Consider the following 22,683-nt stretch of genomic DNA (forward strand, 5'->3'; position numbering starts at 1 on the left):
CTTGCCTTCTCTGCTTTGTGGGTCTCTTATTTTCTCCTCATATTTCATTTAGCCTTTATTGTTGCCCCCTTCTCATTAATAGCTAGCTTTTTTTGTTTGTTTCTTTCTCCTCCTTTCTAACCTCTTTTCCTCAAACTTCACATATTCTTTCCATTGCTGTCATCTCTCCCCTTCAACAACTTTACTAAATCCCCTTTCTTTCCTTCACTCTTCCTTATTTTCTGTGGATACTCTTTATCTATATTCCTTTATAATTTCATTCTAACTGATCATACTGATTAGATCTTATATTGTCTAACTTGCAAGAGGAATGAATTTTCATGGTCAGTAGTAGCTATAAAACTTACAAGGTATGAATAAAAATAGGATAGACATTCAGATTCTCAAGTTCCAAATTTTTCAGTCTCTCTAATCTACAGAATGCTATTTATTAAAGAGTTCTGGTTATCTTAAAAAAAAAAAAGCCCAAACAAAAAACAGCCTATAGTGGACATCATGCCAAAAAACCCTTCGGCGCCAGGAACCAGAGCATTCTGGCCACAGCCCCCTCCAGCATTGCAGCAAGGACATAACATTAAATTCACTCTAGTTAAGGCAACTTCAATAGAGCCTCCTTGAACCTTTCTAAATAAAACTAGTGACCTTAATTACAATCATGCAATTTAGAGGTTATGGAGTTCTAACTAGTACTATAGTATATCACTTTAATAATGCGTAGGAAATGTCCTCTAACGGGTAGAATCATTTGGTTAGAGCAAAGAATTCTAGTTTAAAAACACATTTCTAATGAGAGTTTTTAGAATTCTTTCATCTATTGTGCCACTGCTTTTTCTTTCCCTGCAAAGGGCACATAGCTAAAGTCATATAGATTGAACCAGAAAAAAAAGTGAAATATTTATAATTAGGTAGTGTTTTAATTTGTGCATAACCAGCACATCATTTTTGCAGTTCTCCCATGGTGAAAACAAAGCAGATAGGTCAAAGGTTACCCCTAGAAATTTGGGGTTGCCTTTTGAGATGCTTTGGGATTTTTTGTTTGTTTGTTTTGTTTTTCCCTTGCCCTCATAGATGTATTCTAAGCTCCAATTCTGAACCACAATTCCAAATACTTTTCTTTGCTTCAGAACATGTCATCTGTGTATCAATAATTTAGGTTTCTTAGGGGTTGAGGTAGATGACTTCTGAGGCCCTTTCCAACTTTCTGAGTCTTTCTGAGTGATTCTTATAAATAGCATTAGGTCTAGAGATTCCCGCTTAGATTCTCCTATCATTAAACCTGAGGGCATTCAAGGCTCCTGTCTTGTGAAAGTCCATGCAGGTGAACCATATTCCATTTCTTTGTTTTTATTTCATTCTAAAGCAGAGAAGCAGCCGGCAAGCAGTGCTTTACAATCTTTCAGTATTTGGAGACTTTCTCTTAAGACAGTAAATGGCTTTGTGCCAGAAAAAAGAAGGGAAGAACAAAAAAAAAAAAAAAGGAAAGGCCTTGACCCTTGGTCTACACTCAAAACAACTACAACAAAAAACACCTGATGAGAGTTGTGTATAGTACATAGTGCCAATTGCTAGTCTACTGCTGTGTGGAATTAATATTGACTATTCGACTGTCTCAGTTCTGTGAGATGCTTTCCCAGCAGACCTAACTTTAGAACAGGTTGCATTTGGTTTATGCTGCATGAAATATCCTCTTTCCATTTGACCAATTTGTGTTTTTTTTGTGCAGTACTCGAAGGTAGCTATCCCTGTACTTCCACCAGTGCCGGAAGTCCCAGACGTGGGGGCATTCATAGTAGGTATTTACCATCAAACTAGAGAAAAAGTCACCTGTCCAAACCAAAAGCATGAAAAGTACAGACAGACTTCTGACATGACTTTTGGAAGGGAAGTCATTAGAAAACCATCATTTAAAATACAAGTGTGGTTATTGTCACATGATGTATAGAAGTCCTAATAATTCGGGCAAATCTGGGATTTTAACATACCCGTAGACATACTCGCACTTTTTTTTTACATTGTATTTCATATTTACTTTGGATACAGAACACATTGTTTGCGTTCACATGATGACACAGTATGCTGAGGACTTCACCTTATTTTGGTCAGAATCAGCTTGGCCCAGGAAGCAATTATTTTGTATCTACCGTTACACCTTATGTTTGGGCCAATCTTTTTGAGCCCATTTCAATGAAGTGCTAAAATGGAACTTCATGATTAAATTGATCACATTACATAGCTGCATTACGTAGCTGCGTCTTGGTGCATAGGTGATATGCAACCTTCTTTCCAAATAACTGGCAAGATCATAGAATTTTAATTTAGTTTTCATCACTTGGATGAGAGGCAGCATTGCATAGGGGATAGAGAACCAGTCCTGAAACCAGGAAGACCTAGTTTCAAGGCCTGTCTCTGACACATCCTGGCTGTGTGATCCTACATAATTCATCTACTTTCATAATGCTCCAGGCTAGTCTCTTGACTATAAGTTTCAGAGAAGGTGCTAACCTACAAGGGTAGAGGAAGTTTCCTCACCAGGGTAATTCTTAGACTAATGAAACCACAGGTCTAATACCTATCCATATCCCTTTAATCTCAGCACCATCACTTTCTAGGAAGGTGAGACTTCAGGAGTAGCAAATTATGCACATCCCATAAATTGGTGGATAACCCCATTGCTCATTTCTTGAACACTGTCTTAGCGGTTGGATGCCCCTTGCTGCCCTCCTCTCCTACCAACCACTGTTATTCAGTAGATAGGGCATCCACTATATTTAAATCTTGCTTTATTCAGTTGAAACATGCTGTTTTTCAAAGCTATACTCCAACACCTAGTTTGTTAGTTAAAATTAAAGGACTCTTTTTATTATTATTATTTTTCTTCCTGAATTAAGAAATTCTCTTTTAGGAGAAATTAGAGCAGCATCAAGGTTCACATGGTGAAAGGACTTTACTACACATAGCCAGTGTGAATACAGCCAAGCAAAAATGTGAACAGTTGTTGAACTGAAATACGTCCTTTACTTTAGACAGAAATACATTGAAGTTGGAGATGTAGGAGAGTGGCTTTTCCTTACCAGCAGATCTAATTTTTTAAACTGCCCCCAGAGAAATGAATTTCTGCTTTAATTGGGTCCTATCCCATTAAGAGCCTCTATGCCTCCATTGAGCAATTCTCTTTTTCTTGTTGATTTTCTCTTCACGAGATAGCACCCAAAGACTTTCCTTTGAAACAGAGGGAAATTTGTACCTGTCATGGGGAGTGGATGAGAGAATATGGGAGTATGTGGTATTGTTGGTAATGGGTCTGCCATGGGGACCATAAGACCCATAGCTGGGAGGGACATTAGAGATCACTGAGTTCACTACCATCATTTTACGTATGGAGAAGCTGAGGTCCTGTGACTTACAGGTAACTCTTAGGGCCACTCAGCTGTTAAGTAGCCAAGCAGAAATTCAAACACAGATTCTCTGACTTCAGATACAGTGCAGTTTCCACAACACAGCCAAAGATGTGACTTTGGGAATGAGGACAAAGGGAGGAAAGCATCACCCCAAGATGAATGCTGTTTGCTGGCTTGACATTTTCTCAGAGCCCTAGATTTCAAGCTGCTCTAGATTTGGATTAAAAATTTGGGGGAAGGGTGGGTGCAGAACAGAGGAAGGAAGAGGAACTGTAGTTGTTTACATCTTCATCAGACCCAGAGGATAGCTTTATCCTTCCTCTTCAATCCACCTGCCATCTCTATGTTCCTCCTTCCTGAAGTCTCTGTTGGTCACCCAAACTGAAGAGCAATCTAATTTTTTTATGAATAATATTCTAGTGTTCTCTTTCAAAAAAAAAAAAAAGGAAGAAATAAAAAGAGACCCTCTAGTAAGTATTCTGTACAACCAATAGCAGCCATCAAGGAATTGGATGATATTGCATCTCAGAGAAACTAAAATCCCACATCCTGATTCTCCCATCCTTACCCACCTGGACCTCCCACTAGTTTCCAAGCTGCTGATGTTTATGGGGCTCTAGGCAGCCCCCAGGCTCTTTTAAATCTGCTGGGTACAGTGCAGGCTACCCCAGTAGAATCATTTTCTACCCGAGCCCTGCTGATAGTGAGAAGTCCAAAACAGGAAATTTCAGTGTCAATATTAGAGCCTTTGAATGAAAAAAGACTCAGAACAGTTGTCCTTTGGTATATTGGCAACAACAATAATAACAGATTAAAACAAAACAAAACAAAACGACAAACTTAAAACTCCATAATGGTGGTTGAGTTCAATTCTGACTTACACCTTCTCTAGCTTTCTGAAATAGGAGCTGAAGGAAGGCTTGGTGGATAAAATGTCCTTTTTCTTTTTTTTTTCTTCTTTTTTTGCTAGACCTAAGAGCTTCCAGCACTTAGAGTATTGTTTTTAGAACCTGGTGTTCATTTGAATTGGGGATTACCAGCTCTCATGGCAATGTTCTTAAGTTCATATTTCATATCCTGCTATAGCCTATCTCAACGCACAGTGTTTCCTGTTTTCTGTGGTATAATCAGAAAGACTTGACAGTAGCAGAGGTTCCTAGGGAGAGACACTGGAATAAGGTGTTAGCGTCAGTTTTCAGGCACCATCCATTTCCTTATGTGATCTTTCAGAAGAATAAGCGCAGCGCTTTTAAACAGGTGTGAAGGAAAGTTAGCATGCTACCCAGTACCCTTCAACAATTCTTACTTTGGGGGCTGGAGAAGCACATCTCTTGTAGCAGGCTTTGAAATCTGAATGAAATTCTCCACTGCCAAATTAGCACCTTTCTGTGTTTATGCTGCAGTTGTGAAATATATGCAGTAGGATCTTACAACAAGCTACAGTGGCAGGAATGTGGGAACCTAGAAAGAATTTGATGGTTGTGAACATGGCAAATTACAGCACAGTTCTGTGGCCTATTTCTCTCCCCTTGCTTTCTAGGGTGAGCCATTGTAGCCGAGGGGTTAGTTTGTCATCTATGGCTTTTCTTTGTTGCTCCTCAGACCTCTGGTTTATAAATGTGTGCTCAGGAAATTAACTTAGGGAAGAAGAGAGAAGCAAAGTAGAAAGGGGAAAAGAAATTGGTTTAGGGCATAGTTTTCTTATGGAAAGGGAAAAAAACACACAAGGCTAGAGTAGTACACTCTTTGTAACTGGAAAATTACAGCAACTGCAGGCCATCTGATTCCTATGTTTGGATTCTGAGGGCAGAGTTTACTCCCACTCTGATCAGAGCTTTTAAGTATGGACCCTGCCACATGATGATTTACCAGGAGGGGTTTATATCTTTGGACCTTAGCCTATAGATTTATGCAGTGTAAGAGGCTGAAGGACCCTTCTGGACAGTCTCGGGGGTAACTGAGAGAAAGAGTCCTACTTATAAACCGTTACAAATTGGTCCTCTGTAATGGCTGTAGTGTTGATCAGACAATATAAGGGGGCCCCCAGTGGTTACTGGGATAACAGCTGCGTGTAAGTCAACCACTGAACATTTGCTTGTAGCCGCACTAGGTTTTTTGTTTTTATTGAAGGAAAAGGAGCATAAACATGGGACATACAGTCTGGAGGCTGCTTAAAGGGTTTCTCTTGTTTAAAGCTTATATTGAAATGTCAGTGTCTTCTGTTAAACTAACAATTGCCATGTTGAGCTTGTAACTTGAGTTGTGCGTGAACATCCAAATAGTAACAATTTTATCGGTTTTCCCAGCAATAAAAGTAACAAATTAGCAGATGTGCAGGCCCAGGTTTCAGAAGTCAGAGGGGTAGAAATAATCTACCCCTTTTTAATTGGCTTCAGAAGAGAGTGGGCTTTTATTCTTACAGTTTCAAGTTTTATAGCTGACTCTCAAGCCTCCTACTAAGGTAATGGATTGCACCTCAATTACATTCTGCCTCTCTCCATTGAAACATTTAATATTTGAGTAAATATTTACATTACTATCAACCTCTTCTATGTAGAATTGATTCCTGTTTACATTTATGTACAAATGTATCACCTGAGTGAGGATTAACAAACGGAAATAATTAACTTAGCTGAGATTTCTACATGCAGACAGTAAAATAATTTCTCAGTTATGTCAAAATCATCTTCTGTCATAGCTTAAAGTAGACACCCACGGAAAGGCAGTTCAGACCTCCTGTTTGTTCTAGTTTCACTTAGGTGGGTATTAAATCAAAAGATCATAGGATTTTAGATTTGGAAGGGATTTTGGTGATCTAGTCCAATCTCTGCCTCTGTTTTTGGGCCCTACATACGGTTCTACACACATACACACATACACACAAACACACAAACACACAGGTGTATATTCAAAGATCTGTTCAGAGTACAATAGAAGGTAGTTTTGTCTTTGGTCTAGAAAAGCATGAAATTGATTTTTAAAAGTTAATTTCCTTATTTTCATTCATGTAATTTACTTGAAATGCAATTTCCCTTTTTTCTCCTTCTTGCCATTCACTGTTTTTACACCAGTTTGGTTAGAAGTACTTAAAAGTTGATACCCAAACCTGGGTGTTAATACGTATTGTTTTGTTTTGCTTTGTTTTTTGTTTTAAAGATTTTATAGGGCTGCACCAACCTTATTAATAGAATGTCCTAATGGTTATTAAATGAATTGACTCTGAATCTCATTTTAATAAATGAGTCAGACAGTATCTTCCAATTACTATCAGCCACCTCCTTTCTAAAAAGCAGATGATTATTTTGATTGAATTTTTAAAAGCTGTTCAGCACTTTTATGTATGTATGTGTGTGTGTATGTGTATGCACGTATATATGTTTATGTGTGTTCTTATGTAGATAAGGAAAAATAAAGATTTCCAAAGGGTGAATAAAATGGCTTCTTAGATTGGATTCTGATCCAGTATTTCTTGTCAGTTTTACTTGGAAAAGGAGCTGTTGAATTTGTCACTGGGTGAATATTTTTTAATTAAAATTAAATTTGATTCTAGGGCGTAGTACTTGTCTTAGTGCATCTTGTTTGCTAAGCAGGAATAAGGTCGGACAGAAGCCAACATGAGAGTAGAAAGAGTGACCAGACTTAACCAGATTTATCCAGATTTTTAGAAATCCTTAGCAAAAAGAAGATGAAGAATTTAGAGTCACCCCAATTACTGCTAATGTGTGTCCAGAATAATATAGAAGCATATTTCTGCCAAAGTAAACAGATTTTTTTAAGAGCTCATTTTCAAAAATATTTTAAAAAATAACCATACTTATCACACTTACATAATGATAACTTTTTGAGGTCCCTCATTTTAAAAAATTTTTCATGATAGCTACAACTGGCGATACATGTTCTCTTATGGTGGGAAGTAGGGAAAAAGCAAAGGAGAGATAAGAGATGGATATCAAAGGTATTTTCACAGCATGCCCTTCAGTGTTTTTTATTATCAGAATATTGTTTTTTGTGTTTGTACCATTTGCTGTGTGAGGATGTATGTCTTTGTACTCTTGTTTTCAGATTTGTTTCCTGTGGCCCATCTATCACATCACTGTATTAAAAAGGCCAGCTTTGGGTGAACTGGGCATGAAAGGATCAGTTATATCACCTAGCTCATATTTACCACCACATTTTAAGGCACATGTGTACTGGAAGAATCCAACACAGATAATGCACAGGGTTCTTTACAATGTTCCATGGGCCTACCTTATTGTTCAAAGCTCTGTGCTTGGGTCCAAGAAAATCAATCACATAAGTGCATGATAAGGATTCATTACTAGGCAGAAATTCATATGAAAATGATCAGAAGGTCAGGGTGGCCTATAAGCTCACAATGATTTGCCAGTGTGATGTCAGCCAAAAAAAAAATGGATGTGATCTTACCATCAATAGAACTATTGTTTCCAGAACATGGGAAAGTGACAGTCCCATCTGATTATGCTGAGTAGATCACATCTGGAATATTGTATTTTGGGTACCGTATTTTAGGAAGGATGTTGACAGACTGCAGTAGTCCAAAAGAAGATAAAGAATCACTCCTTCCAACTCTAATATTTCATTAATAATAAATCATATTGTAAATGTGAATACTAATGCCTTTCCTAACAGAGGAGGATGAGCTAGCTATACACATAACTCAGTATTGGAAGGGAGTATGTGTATGCATACATATGTGTGTGTTTGTGTGTATATATGTACATGTGCTTACGTGTATATAAGTATAGGTATGTGTATAGATATACATACATACACATATGTATGTGTCTACATAGACACACATATATGTATTGTATATATGTAGGTGTATGTAAACATTATATATTATACAATATATACATATACATTATACTATATATATTCACACATTTCTACATCTACTTTTGGAATTTCTATGATCACTACAAACAAGAGAGCTCTAGTCAGGAAAGGCCAACTCCATACAGGAATAATAACTTTTATGGGGGCTGTAGTTAGACACTTCATTTTTGCTCTACCAAGAGATTGTTCCATTACAATTCAAGAAAGCCATCAGTATCACAAATATTGTTTATTGAATATTGATTATTTTTGATTACATGTGTCCCTTGTCCTCCAGTAAAATCCTCCTTTGTTGTTTCATCTAGCCCCAATTTAGGAAGGCATATCACCAAGTATTGCCCATTGGATGGTGATTGTTTAAATCCTAGCCAGTTTGTGGAAATGGTCTACAAAGAGGAGGGAGTTGCTATCTATATAAGTGGAGAGAATATCCATACTGGTAAAATTACAGATGTTTAATGAAATATTGAAAAAGTACTCAGGATCATAGCTATGTCTATGTTATTAGAAACAGTTTTGATTGAGAAATGAAAAAAAAAGGCTTTGAGTTGCCATAATTACACCAAAATAATAATATGCAGCATATGGGAAATAGAAATTCATTTCAGTATCACTAATACTGCTCCTGATTAACTTACTGACCCAGTTACCTAATATACAACAGCATCCCTTACACTCTTCAGTTTCTAGACGAAGGTAATATTTTATTTGTGACTCTAAGGGGAAAAAAAGGACCAAACCTCTTGATCATGTATAATCCTTGAGGCTTTTTTGTATTACCCCCTTGTCATCTCAGTATGCACAATTAAAACCCCTCTTACATAATTATAATCAAGGAATTTACTGTGCCACCCAAATGCAGAGTGGGTTTTTATGTCTTGGAAATGTAGACAGTACCGGGTGGCTTAATTAGTGCTTTGCTTCTCTTTTTATAAATTCCAGTCCTCTGCTTCTAAAGACTCCTACTTGTGTGAGAAGAAAGATGAGGAATACAAATAGAGTGATTCTACTCCTACTTAGCTAATAAGAAGTCACTTTGTAATTGGGATTTTGTGATGCTGGCAGTACCAGTTGGTTCACCACTTATACAAATCATGTTTCCTGTGAACTGAAGGAAGGAAATGTTTGCATCTGGACATGTTACCCGTATGATATGTCTATGTAGTTCATTGCTTTGCCCCCAGTAGATTTCACTGTAAATTTTCCTTGGTAGAGTGGCTAACAGTCGTATAGCATGAAAAGAAGGGGACAGCCTGTTCATAAGTTGACTGAAAACCAGGGAACAAGGGTTAAATGCCTCTCTCTCAATAAAGCGGTATTTTTTAGAGGTGGTCCCAATGCCACTGATTTTCATTGTTTATGATAACAAATTGAGATGGGACTTGGGAAGGAGACAGTATAAGGCTTTTAATCAAAAGAAAATCTATATCAGAAGAATTGGGGAAATTACTTTTATAGGGAAGACTGGTTAGCTACCTAATGCTGCAAAATGCTACCTAAGAGCAAAACTTGGGTAAAATTTATTTGATTTACTATGTTAAATACTTGTAGCTCTGCTTGAGATAAACAGAATGTGGGAACTGGAGACAGCATAGATCTTTCACTGAATACATTCTTTCCCCAAAATTCGGGTGAAAAGATTTGTATAGGAGACTCATAAAATTTTTTTAAAGAGTGTTTTAGTTCAAAATGGCAGCACTATCTTCAAATTATGTCTTATTTAGGCTGGCAATATTTGCAATATGACTCCATGATTCAGTAAAATAGGTCATTTTTTCCCATTACATTATTGTTTGATGAACTTTACTACTTTAACATTCATTTTTCTTTCATTCTTTCATTCAACAAACACAACACAGCTACTACATGCAAGACGAAACATCCAGGAAAGCAGTTTCCAAATGTTGCTTAGGGAATTGGTCCTTTTTAATCAGGATTAGAGCATACAATTAACTTCTTACCTAGCAACTAGTAAACTCATCCATCCAATAAAAAATGTTCTCAAGTTATCAAGAAAATACCTGGAGCTAGTGAAAAAGGATCTTGGACAGAATTGTAGTGGATAAGAGAATTTCAGGGAAAAAAAGTCTACATCAGGGAAAAAATATTGTACTTGAAGATGCAAAGGAAGAAATGAACTCAGAAGAGTACTGAATATTACTAGTTCCAGAATGGTTAAAAACTACCAGAAGATATAGGGAATAGGAAAGAGGGCCAATATTCTTAGAAGACTACAAGAAACCTTGTACTAAGAATAGAAACAGAGAAATTTTTAGAGCCACCTGGCTAAGAAAACAAAAATTCTGGTGAAGGACCGAAAAGCAAAAAGGCATACTAGAGAAGGAAACTACAGAGAATGTCTATTCTCCCTTTGGCAAAGAGAGACAGATGTAAGGAACTTGGTGTTGAAAAGTATGACTCAATCCTATTATCCACTTTTTGTGTGTCTTAGATATGATTCCTTTGGGTCATCTCCTGAAAGCACATAGTCCTTAAAAAACAATGATATTTAGAGCCAAAGACACTTATAACTCTTAATATTCCAACACATCTTTTTTAATAGGTAATATAATAAAATCTATTCATCCTATAATAGGATATGCCTTCTTATTATTCTGGGTTTTCTTTTTATTTGAAAAATGTTTTAACATTGAAATTTCTAATGCCTTGTGGTACCCAGAGGTAATTAATAAACATTTTTTAATTTGAAAAAAAAGAAATTAATGCAAATTATAGAATCATAGAATAGATGTTTGCTAGGAATATCTTTGCTATATGAGAAAGAAACAAATGTGGTTAAGTTTCACTTTTCCTTTTGCTTCCTTTCCTTCCACAGATGAAGGACTGAACCATGAGTGCAAACTTTGCAATCAGACCTTTGATTCCCCTGCCAAGCTTCAGTGCCACCTGATAGAACACAGCTTTGAAGGGATGGGAGGCACCTTTAAGTGTCCGGTCTGCTTTACGGGTAGGAAAACCAAGCTTGGGAAAACTCTGGGGTGTCTTAGGGCGACATCATGTCTTTCCTACAAATGCATGCCTCCCATTGATATGGCCTTTTGCAGATATGACTTTAGGTCAATTTGGGGGAAGATGTTTGATTTCTGTGTATTAGCATTATTGATCGCTGCCTACTTAAGGCCTCAGATACGGATGGAGGTTAAGCATCAATGTGCACAAATGGCATTTCAAGTTCTTCTGTCAGAAGTTTGCATTTTTCCAATTGCAGAATGAGACCCACATTTTGCTCACTTTCATCCTCTTGATGTTAAAAGGTTACCAAGGTTAAAGCTGCCTGCAAACAGCTGTGTTTTAATCACAGATGTTCAAATAGAAGTGTGGTGCTATTGTCCACACATCTGCTTTTCAGATGAGAGAAATTTTATAACCTACTCCATATAAGAAATGAGAGAACATTGGGGGAAGTAGCTGTGCTCAAAATCTGAGCTGAAAAACTGCACCTACTCTGTTTTATGTTCAATTATGTTTTTTTAATAGATTTTAAAATAAGTTTACCCTTTTAATAGGAAGTTCTTATTAAACCTCATAATGTTTTCATTCAGCTTTATAAGAAGAAATCAGAAACTAAAATGAAACTCATAGGGCAGATGTGACCAAATCTGCCCATCCCACCAGTGAAAAATTCATTTTGCGGAGAGTACTTTGGGATAATTACATATTTTTATGGTTGATTGATGGTCAAAGGTCCCTCAGCTCCTTTCATCTCTTCCTGCTTGTCCGAAAAACAAAAATACTTGCCTCCTCTAAAGATCTTGATTTTGAGGGTGTTGGGAAGGAGTTGATTCTCAAAAAAAAAATGCTAAAGACCAATTATTACTTCACTGTATTTAAAGTCCAGATTACTGTTCAGTCATAAATTTTAAAAGAAAGGCCATTTTCACCGTATGACTTAACAGTAGTGCCTGAAGGTGTTGATAGCTCAGCTTTCAGCAATTTGTCTGAGAAAGAGCTTCATTTAATTATTCCTTCAGTAAGTCCCCTTCTTTGTCTTCGTGTTTACTATGGATCCTACCAGGCTTTTTCAGAGGAGGTGAGTTATCAGGGGAGAAATATGACATCAGAAGGATAACAGCCTCATAGAATTAGAACTGCAAGGAACTTTAAATGCCATCTATGTTAAACATCCCCCCATTTTGTAAATGAGGAAACTGAGGTGCTCAGAGAGTTTGTGCCCGTCATATCACAGGCAGTGGTCAGGAGCTGAGTCCTGCTCCTGTGACTCCAAATTTAGTGTTCTTTCCTACTACGCCATGCTCTTCACACGCATATCTGACAAAGTAATTTTTTTAAACCACAATCTAGGGTATCTTAGGTTATAAAGAGTTAAGAAATAAGTTGAGGGCAAGGTCCTTTCTAAAACCTGGTATAAGAACTCTTCACAAAATAGTACTAATCGTAGCTCTCCCAGCGAGTAAGATCCCTGATAAAATAATCTTTTAATATCTGAGCTAGTAGTTGTGTGTGAAGGTGGATGGAGATTAGTTGATTCTGATCTGTTATTAAAACCCTGTGGTTTGGTTTTTTTTTTGTTGTTTTTTTCTTTTTTGCTGATGGGATAAAGAGACAACAATGCATTAATCATTAGCAAGGGCATTTGATAAACTGTATTAGTGGATCTTGAAAGAATTGTAGAAATGACAATGGAAAAAAAATCTCCAGAACAAAGCGTGTTATGTGGAAGAAGAAATCTGAGCAGTTCTTTAAGATAATGAGAAATGTGATTAAAATGTATGACTCACAAGAACAATATTCTAATATTTTATGTTGGCTTGCAATTAGAATAATTTTAATGATTAGAGTGGAGTCAAAGTCAAATGCCAGCATCTTTAATAAATGCTTTCCCTGCCTATACAGATTAATATTGTAGATGCAAACTTTTTTTAGGTCACAGTGCACAAGGCATCCATCAGAAGTCAGTTCTGCCAACCCAAACACTGCCTCTGGCATATACAATTTAATTATTAATAGTATGTCTCCTAGGTAAACTGTTACACAGTCTTAGGGCCTTGTTTTGTAGTCATTAAAATTGAACATGTTTATATTATTGAAACCCTTGCATTCAGTGTGTAGGCAGAGTTGATCTTAAAGTATCCAAAGAGAATTTACCTGCCGTTCTGTTTCACATTTATAGACGGTGCCCCAGAGTAGCTGTGGGATATAATTTTTAGCATTAACACATTTAAATAGAGAACTGTTTGCTAGCTACAACTCTGGGCAAATACAATAAACAGAGCTTTGGCATCTAGGCTTTCTTAACCTGTGGGTTGCTGGGAAATGAGTCATTTTTGTTCATTCTCAGGGCTGCTCATTTGACAATTTCCAGCTTTATTTTTTTAAGTGAATTGCAGGGAGCAAGGCATCTATAAATCTTTCCTTTGCAGTTGTTTGGGTTGAATTAGACACAGAGTAGAGTTCATCTCAACAAACATGAGAAGGCAACAGTGGATAAATGCCACTTCACTCTCACCAGTTATATGGCCCCTGTCAAACTGAAGAAAGAGGTGTGTCAGCCATGCTCCTGAGCCTCCTCAGGAAATCACTGACTAAAGGCATTTGTGAGATGAAATCACTTAAAGTTCACCCTGTTGTTTTTTTTTTTATCATTGCAGTTTTTGTCCAAGCAAACAAGTTGCAGCAGCACATTTTCTCAGCCCATGGACAAGAAGACAAGATCTATGACTGCACACAATGTCCACAGAAGTTTTTCTTCCAAACAGAGCTGCAGGTAATGTCCCTGCAAGGATGGCTGAAGCGGAATTTGGTTGCTAAGACTGTATGAAACAAGGTGTTTTAAATCTGGATTCATGACCTCACTCATCCTGGGCCCTTCCTGAAAGGGTGTGTGTGTGTGTGTGTGTGTGTGTGTGTGTGTGTGGTGTGTGTGTGTGTGTGTGTATTGAAGCAAGGAGAGAATATGATTTTGGATTAACTGATATCAAAAATAGCTTGCCTCTAGCTGCTATCAGTCATAAAAGAACTAAAACACATCTGTTAACAGACCTACCAACACAATGAGATAGTCAAGGGTCAAGTCTGTGGAACCATTTGTATCAGGTTCGTTTTCCCTAAAACTCTCCTGTCATGCTTAATTCCCCACTGAGCCACCACCTTGGTAGGTAGATGCCCAGATGTGTTCTGGGCTTAACTGGGCTTGAAATTGGAGGGGAGAGAAAGGAAAAGAAGACACAAGTTTCTTAATTTCTTCAGTAGAATGAGATCACTATTACTTAGGGTCTGTTAGGAAATAGAGTTGGATTGACCTATACACATCATAGGTATATTTGAACAGCTATTGTGTGGAGAAACTAATTTTTGTTTCTATTGCTTCTTCTGTAAAATGGGCATACTCATTCCTGTCCCAGTTTATCTCCTTGGACATACGAAATACATTATGTGAAACTGTGTTGTTCCCCTTGGTTAAGACGGGAAGAGATAATGACTATTAGTGACTGAGTAGTTTAAGATATCACCAATTTATCATAGTAGAAGCCTTGCAATATATAACCTTTTAGTCATCAGCCTACATGTAAATAGGCTATATTAGAAAAACTATATAAAAAGGATATATTAAAGGGCAGGTGAACCAATGCAACAATCACAGTGTGCTACTACACACAGTTTTAACAACAAGACTGAGTTTAATACCTCCATGCTTCTTATCGTTTCGAAAAAGAATTCTGTTCTTTTCTGATTGCTAGTGAAGGGGAAGATGAAGAGAAGTTAGTCATACATATTAGAGGGAAATTTTACTCTTAAAATGTCTGATTGACAATAATTTTATTTTTATTGCTTTGGTCATTCAGGGATGTCCAATGAAAGATGATGGGAGACTTAGTTAATGTGACGTTTGGAACAGGGTCTGATTGTTTTTAGCGATATCTAGAATCACAATTATGGGACTGGAATGTACCTTCTCAGTTATTTAGTCCAAACCACTAATTTTACAGAGAAGGCTACTAAAGCCTAGAGAGGAGCTATGACTTACGCAAGCTCTCACAAGAAGTATGGCAGAACCAATATTTTAACCCAGGTTATCTCACTCTAAGGGTGGTTAGATGGCATAGTAGATAGAGTGCTGGGCCTGGAGTCAGGAAGACTCATCTCCATGAGTTCAAATCCAGCCTGAGAGACTTAGTAGCTGTGTGACCCTGGGCAAGTCACTTCACCCTGTTTGCCTCAGTTTCCTCATCTATAAATGAGCTGGAGAAGGAAATATCAAACCATTCCAGTAGCTTTGCCAAGAAAACCCCAAAAGGGATCACAAAGAGTTGGACATGATGAAAACAATTAAACACTAACATCTCACACCTAATAGCTTTTCTCTTTCCTTCCCCAGAAAACTTAAGAAAGCCATCTATACTTAATGCTTCTAGTTCTTCTCCTCTCATTCTCTTCTTAACTTTCTGTAGTCTAGCTTCAGGCCTTATCATCTGACTGTCTCCAACATTACCAGTGGTCTTCTCCACATGTGATAGTCTTTTCTCAATCCCTGTCTTTTTGACCTCTCTGTAGCATTCCACAGATTCTACCTGGGCTCTCTTCATTTTTTCTCAGCATATACTCTTTTACCTGGCAATCTCATCAGCTCTGATAGGTTTGTCATCCCTATGCAGATGGCATGTCTACATCTAGTTCCTCTTCTGGACTCCAATCCTTTATTAACAACTGCCTATTAGAAATTGGCAGCTAGATATTCCATAGACACCTTAAGTTCAATGTATCCAAAATTATCTTCCCTCCCAATCCTACCTTTCTAATAAACTCCCCCAATTACTATCTAAGGCGGTGGTATCAAACTCAAATAGAAATGTTTCTCTGAATCACATATTGACTTAAAGAACATTGTCCATGTTGTATTGTGTTTTTATTTATTTTGTTACACATTTCCCAATTACATTTTCATCTGGTTCAGGCTGAACTAAGGACAGCCATGAGTCTGACACCTCTGTTCTAAGGAACCACCATCCTTCCAGTTACCTAGGTTTATAGTCTGAGCCTCTTGCTTACCTGGCGTGACCAGTCAGTTGCCAAATCTTATTATTTCTTTCTCTACAAAATTCACTCACATATGCTCCTGTCTTTCCATTTACACAGCTACCACCCTAGTGCAGGACTCCATCACCACTTACTTTTACCATTGAATTGGACTACATTCCTCAAGGCCCTCTCTGTCCTAATTTGTAGGTCTAACCATGTCACACCGCTTCTACCTATTCAATACATTTCAGTGGCTCCATAGTACCTCTGCAATCAAATATAAACTCCTTTGATTGGCATTTAAAGCTCTCCACAACTTGGCCTTATCCTGCCTTTATAGTATAACCATACCAACGTGCTTGCTTATACTTGGCACCCTGTCTCCCATCTCAGTGTTTTTCCACTGGCTGTCCTCCATGTATGCAGTGTTCTCCCTCTTTACCTCTACCCCTTAGTTTCCCTGGCTTCCTTCAAGATTCAGCTCAAACCTCACCTTCTGTAGGAAGTCTTTCCTAGTCCTCCCCCCCCCACCCAGGCTACCTTCCCTCAACTCAATGTGTATTTTTATGTACCCATTTGTGTATATATTGTCTCCCCTATTAGAATATAAGTCACTTGGAGGTAAGGACTATTTTTGCTTCTTCTGTATAACCCCATCATTTTTCATATAGTTATAAGTTTAATAAATGCTTATTAATCGATTGCCTACCCCTAAATCTATGATTTAATTCATGTAGGGAATAGCTAGCATACAAACTCCCTCTGCCAATGGAGACTGTTAAGCTGTCTCTAACAAAGACTTCTAGAGTTGCCTGAGACATCAGAGGTTATGTTACTTAGCCAAGGTCACACAGTTAGTTTGTGAGAGTCAAGATTCAAACCCAAGTCTTCCTAATTCCAAGGCCTGGCCTGTATCCACTATTCTATGCTACTTTTCACTTTGGAGCAGTGTACAGGGCCTGGGGAGTGGGAATTAGCAGTTGAAAATACAATTTTTGTGCTCCATGTAGGTGCTAAATTGGTAAAATTTCATTTTTCTCTTTATTAGCAGATGCTAGCCCTTTGAGATGTGTAACCTTCATTGTTTCCACTGCCAGAATCCTAGCCCCTAGCACAGTTTTGGTGTGGGGCCCAGAGGTAATAGAGCAGATATAATTAAACAGATCGATCAGGACCCCAGTTTTTTTTCAAGGAACCCCTAGTGATATCTTAAGATACCCTAGGGTTTCACGGAATATAGTGTTTGGAAGCCATTGTTTTCTATTCTCTTCATTAGATTCCGTTCAAATAGGGACCACACAACTCTTCAGAAATGCTTATGATCTCAGTTGCAGAGAGTACAGTTCAAATCATTTCTGACTCATTCATTTGAATTCAGCCAAACATGCCCTGATCTCATAAGCCAAAATGCTAGCTTGATTTATATCCTGAGGGTGCAGTAGTGTCAGTTTGGTGTCACCAGGACTGAAAATCAAACGTCCGTTGTCTGGACAGAAACAAGGCTGAGATGATAAATCCCTGGTCCTATCATTGTGCGTAGCTTCTGCTATAGAACTACAGCATTAAGAGCTGGAGATTAGAATTTGATAGTTTGAAGCCAATGTTTTGCACGTGTACCTATATGGTGCCTATGGATGCATGGTCTATGCTCCAGGTCCTGTGTTATGCTTATGTGTTAATCACACGCATCAGTTCTCACTTTAAATTTCCTAGTTTGGGGGTTCCTTACTTTGAGGTTATAACCTAAGGCATTCTTAGCCCTCTGCATTAGCATTTATTATTCCAGTTACTCTTATACCGAAGGTTAGAAGAAAGAATTAATGTATTTTTTTAAATATTGATTTTTTTTTCATCTCCTGTGTGAAGACTGGGCATGTTAAGTCTGGGAAAAACACAATACAATTTTATTAAGTGAATGAATTATAAAAAAAAAGTTGAAATTGGAAAATAACTTGTCAGTCCAAAAACTAAAGTCTATTAGCCAAAACAAGAAATACAATCAAGCCACTTTGGTGGCAGTGACTTAGTACACACATGTTTGTCATTAATTTCTTTTCAGCCAACAAAAATTTGTCTTTTCCTCCCCCTTCCTCCTTTCTACCCATTAAGAAAGAAAAACATAACATGTATAGTCAATCAAAATAAATTCGCCATTAGTCATGTTCAGATAGATATATAGAAAGAGATATGTCTCAGTCTGTACTCTGCAACCATCACTTGTCTATCAAGATATCATGTGGATAACATTTCATCATGAATGCTCTGAAATTGTGATTGTTCATTGACTTGATCAGCATTCTAAATTAGTTTTTGCATATTTTTAAGAATGATAGATCGAAGATCAATTAATTTCATCACTAAACTATGGAATGAACCTTAGAAGTTATCTAGTCCAACTGTTACATTTTACAGATGGGGAAACTGAGGCCTGGAGCATTTAAGTGACTTGGCCCAGGTCATACTGGGCCAAGATTCAAGCCAAACATACGTGTGTTTGAAGAGACTGTATGACTATTTGGATTCTTGAAAATTCAAACAAGATAGATTTTCAGGAGCAAATTTTATTCAATGAAAACTATCTCATAAAAGAACGAGAATGAAAGGGTGAATGCAGGATAGATTGCTCAAGGTAAAGATGTGATACATTACTATGGCTTGTGATTTTTGGGAAATGCAAATGATTTTACAACTGTATTAAATAACCTCCATTTCTGTGATTTTGTATATACCCAGTTAAAAGTAGAAAAACTCTTTGGACTTGTGATTCCATCAGAAAAAGGAACTCCATTCCTTTCCCAGTGTATACTGGCTACCAGTCTGCAACATAAAGTCTTGGAGTTCCTTGGAGAACTGAGAGGTTATGATTTGCTCAGAGTCACCCAGTCAGTATGGGTCAAAGGAGGTCCTCTTGACAACCTCCAACCAAGTCCTCCTGACCATGAGGCTAGCTCTCTATTATTCCGTATTGCCTTCTCAAAATAAAAAAATTGTATAGATGTTGAAATGCCCTGTAGGACCTTGAGAATGCAGTGGGAGGTATGCTATCTTTGTTAGCATAGCTGGTAATGCTCTGGGATGTTCCGTCATTATATATGATCTTATCCTTATGCTTCTGGGCTATCATACTTGAGATCATAGGTTTACAATCAGAAGCAACCTGAGAAGCCATTTTTTTCAACTATCTCACGTTACACATGAGGAATGTGAGACCCAAGGAGCTCAAGAAACTTGACAATATCACCAATGTAGCAAATGTCAGAGGTGGGATTTGAACCCAAGTCCTCTGACACCACAGCCCATACTCTTTCCATAGCACCAACTGCATATGATCTGCCCATTCTTCTGACATTTCACAGAGTGTCATTTCTGGACCTGTCTTTTGCACTGTGTACTTAAAAAAATTGGAATTGCTACTGTGTATTTTTTATCCTAGTATAATGGGAATAGCATTGGATTGGAAGACAGAAGATCTAGATTCATTTTCTGGAGAAAAGTTATTTGATTTCTCTGGGCCTCAGCTTCCTCTTTTGTAAAATGAGGAGATATACTTAGATGGTCATTATAATCTCTTCCAATTCTAAATCTTATTATCTTGTTCCTTCCTCTTCTCCCCAACCCTCCACCCATACCTATACACATAACAAACATCCTCTATTCGGCTATAAACTCCTTGTGGAGTTTAATAAATGTTGATCAGATTGAATTGAATCATCTTCATTCTCTTGGCAAAGATTGCCTTCTTTTACAGGAAGATTTTATTTACTTACAAAAATCATGGAATATTAAAGCTGAAAGGACTTTAGAAGCCATGTACTCCAAACCCTGCTTTATAAGGGATGAGGACTGTGAGGCCAAGACAAGTTAAGTACCATACCTATGGTCACAAACCTTAGTTAGTGGTATAGACCAGTCTAGAATTCTGGTTTTCAAAGATAGCTTTGCCTCCTGGTAAAGAGTCAGCAGCACTTGAAGGCAGGGGATCTGCAGTATTCTTTCTTTGACTATGTGTTTTTGAAGAACTAAATTATGATTTACATGTATGTTTTTTAAACTGATGCAAGAGGAATTTTGTACAAGTTAATATAAAATGAGCAAAATAATAGCTATGCATTATCTCCAGAAGGTCCTTATTTATTTGTTTGCTCTTGTGTAACCTAGAAGTATGAATCGAGCCCTTTTTCTGTTAGTATTTTAGAATAACTCATTTTACAGATTAGCTGGTTTTCACTTTAGAAGACAGAGCCTAGCCTTAAGGATACTGGACAAGAGAGAAGGGGTGAGGGGAGGAAAAATGTCTGGCAGTGGCAAGTCTGGATAGCAAGTCAGAGAGAGGGGGGATTGAGAGTGCCAAGTGGGGTGCCCCAGTACAGACTTTGTCCTTTGGGTAAATGGGGGTTGGAAGGAGGGGAGCAGATCTCGAGGCCTGAGTTCTGCTCACCATTATTGTTCTAGTAGGTAGACTATTTGCCGGTTAATGAGTTAAGTCAACCCACAAGTCCAGACTCATTCATTGATTTTGTCTAAAAGAGCTCCTCCACATATGTAGCTTGAGAGCTACATGCAGCTCCTGGGGGGCCATGAGTGGCTGGCTATCTCTCCAGGACAACAGAAACCTTTCTTAAGATGGAAAGGAAATTCTGAAAGCTTGATTAGACCCTTCCTTTTATTTTTTAATATGCTTTAGAAACTTTCCAGCAGAATATAGGGGAAAGAGAAGGAAGATGTGGTCTTTGAGGGCAGGGACTGTCTTCCCTTCTACTTGCGTTTTCATTCCCAGTGCTTAATGCAGTGTCTAGCATGTAATAAGCACTTAAGAGTTGCTCATTGACTGACTGGTCCAAGGATATAAAGGGAATTACCCAAACATGACCAACTGGCCTGGGTGTAGCAATCCTGCAGAATGTGTTGCTTTCTTAAAATCTACAGCAAAGTCTTCCCTAATTGCCAGAGAACTGCTACCTCTCAGATTGCCGCAAATCTATCGTCACTACAGTCCAATAGGTCTGTGTATTACCCTCCCTTCCCAAGTGACATCATGATGAGTTGTAATGTTCTTGGCAGAGCTTTTTGGGAAGAAAGGCAGTTTGGAAAAAAGGCTGCAAAGTATTACCAATAGTAATATAACTATTTTCCAGTAGACAGAGTTTGTAAAGCAACTAAATGGTCATTAGAGAAAACTCCAAAATTCATGGTCTTGCTTTTAATTCCTAACTTTATACAGAGGTAAAAGAAACATTTTGTTTAACCTTTCATGCACAATGCTGATTTTAATCATGTGGGGGAAATAGCGTCTACTTGTTAAAGAAACCTCTTCCCATCCTAGAAATTTCTGGACTTTTCACTATTCCTCCAGTTACTCAGTGGAGCTCTGATTTCATCACTAGGAGGAACTCTCTCCACTAATTTAGATTGCAGCCTGTCTAGCTGACTGACTCCCAGACATGAAGTAACCATCCCAAAGTCATGTGACTAATAAATGTCAGAGACAGCACTTGTACCTAGGTCTCCCTGTTTCCAAGTCTATTACTACATCTCTTCCCTCTTCAGTTAATTGGAATCTTTCCCAATGAATAATGCCTTTTTTATGTCTTTGTGGTAATTAAACATTTTTTAAATTTTTGCTGTATTCAGGATTTTATTTTTTCATATTACATTTTCCCCTTTTTCACTGTTTTTCAAGACTAAAAATTTTCATTAGGTTTCAAAAATTGTTTTCTAAACTATCTGAGAGGGGAGAAAGGAAATTAGGGTATTGGAAAAGGTTTGTGTGATTTTTGTTTTTTAGGTTGTTTTTTGTTTTTTGGTTGTTTTTTGTCTCCTCTTCTCCATAGTTGCCCCATAAAAGACAAGACAAGGTTTGGGTGTGGTCTCAGAATGTATTGGCTTAGTTTAGCTTTCATCTTTTCCTCTCTTAAAACTTAATTTCTCTCTTGCCCAGATTGGAGAATGGAGAAATGTTTAGGACATCTCACTCTACACCACTCTTTCTACAAAATAACTTTAAAACCTTCTTTTGTCCTTCCTATCTCCTACCTTCTCCTAGCCTATTTCTTTCATTTTCACACAAAGTTTCAGTTTCCAGGGAGACTTAGAATGGCTTTCCTCATCCTCACTCCATCTTAAAGCACAATTTCCTTTATTGCTAATTTCAATCCAGACCAACTCATGGTGACTGTATTGGTGAATAAATACCCAGCATTGTGAGATATCACTGTTTTATAATTATAATTTTGGAGGAAAATCATTCTGGGGAGAATAGTGCTTCCTTTACTAGTCTCTGACTGTTGATTTCTAGTGGCCTTTAGATCACTATTCCCTTGTTCCCATTATACCCTGTGCATTGCCTCCGTTTAAAGAGCCGAGATCCCAGCACCTACAGCTGCATGCATACACCGATGGGTACAGCAGGCACAAATTGAGTCAAGTA

General features: G+C 37.7%; 1 protein-coding gene across 12 annotated transcripts in view; it reads left to right on the plus strand.

Annotated features, from left to right (window-relative positions):
* Positions 1-22,683, plus strand: part of ZNF521 (zinc finger protein 521) — a 345,041-nt gene that overhangs the window by 295,898 nt on the left and 26,460 nt on the right. For 9 of the 12 annotated variants that reach the window (XM_078153455.1, XM_078153456.1, XM_078153457.1 and 6 more), the window contains 3 exons: positions 1,724-1,789; positions 11,095-11,226; positions 13,889-14,004. In XM_078153455.1, the coding sequence (XP_078009581.1) occupies positions 1,724-1,789; positions 11,095-11,226; positions 13,889-14,004 (314 nt within the window). Of the gene's footprint in view, positions 1-1,723; positions 1,790-11,094; positions 11,227-13,888; positions 14,005-22,683 lie in introns of those variants that run through there. The other 3 variants (XM_078153454.1, XM_020968720.2, XM_020968724.2) reach the window with 2 other exon arrangements.

This window comes from Phascolarctos cinereus, unplaced genomic scaffold (genome assembly GCF_003287225.1).
Source record: "Phascolarctos cinereus isolate Bilbo 61053 unplaced genomic scaffold, phaCin_HiC Scaffold_4;HRSCAF=312, whole genome shotgun sequence".
Lineage (NCBI taxonomy): Eukaryota > Metazoa > Chordata > Mammalia > Diprotodontia > Phascolarctidae > Phascolarctos > Phascolarctos cinereus.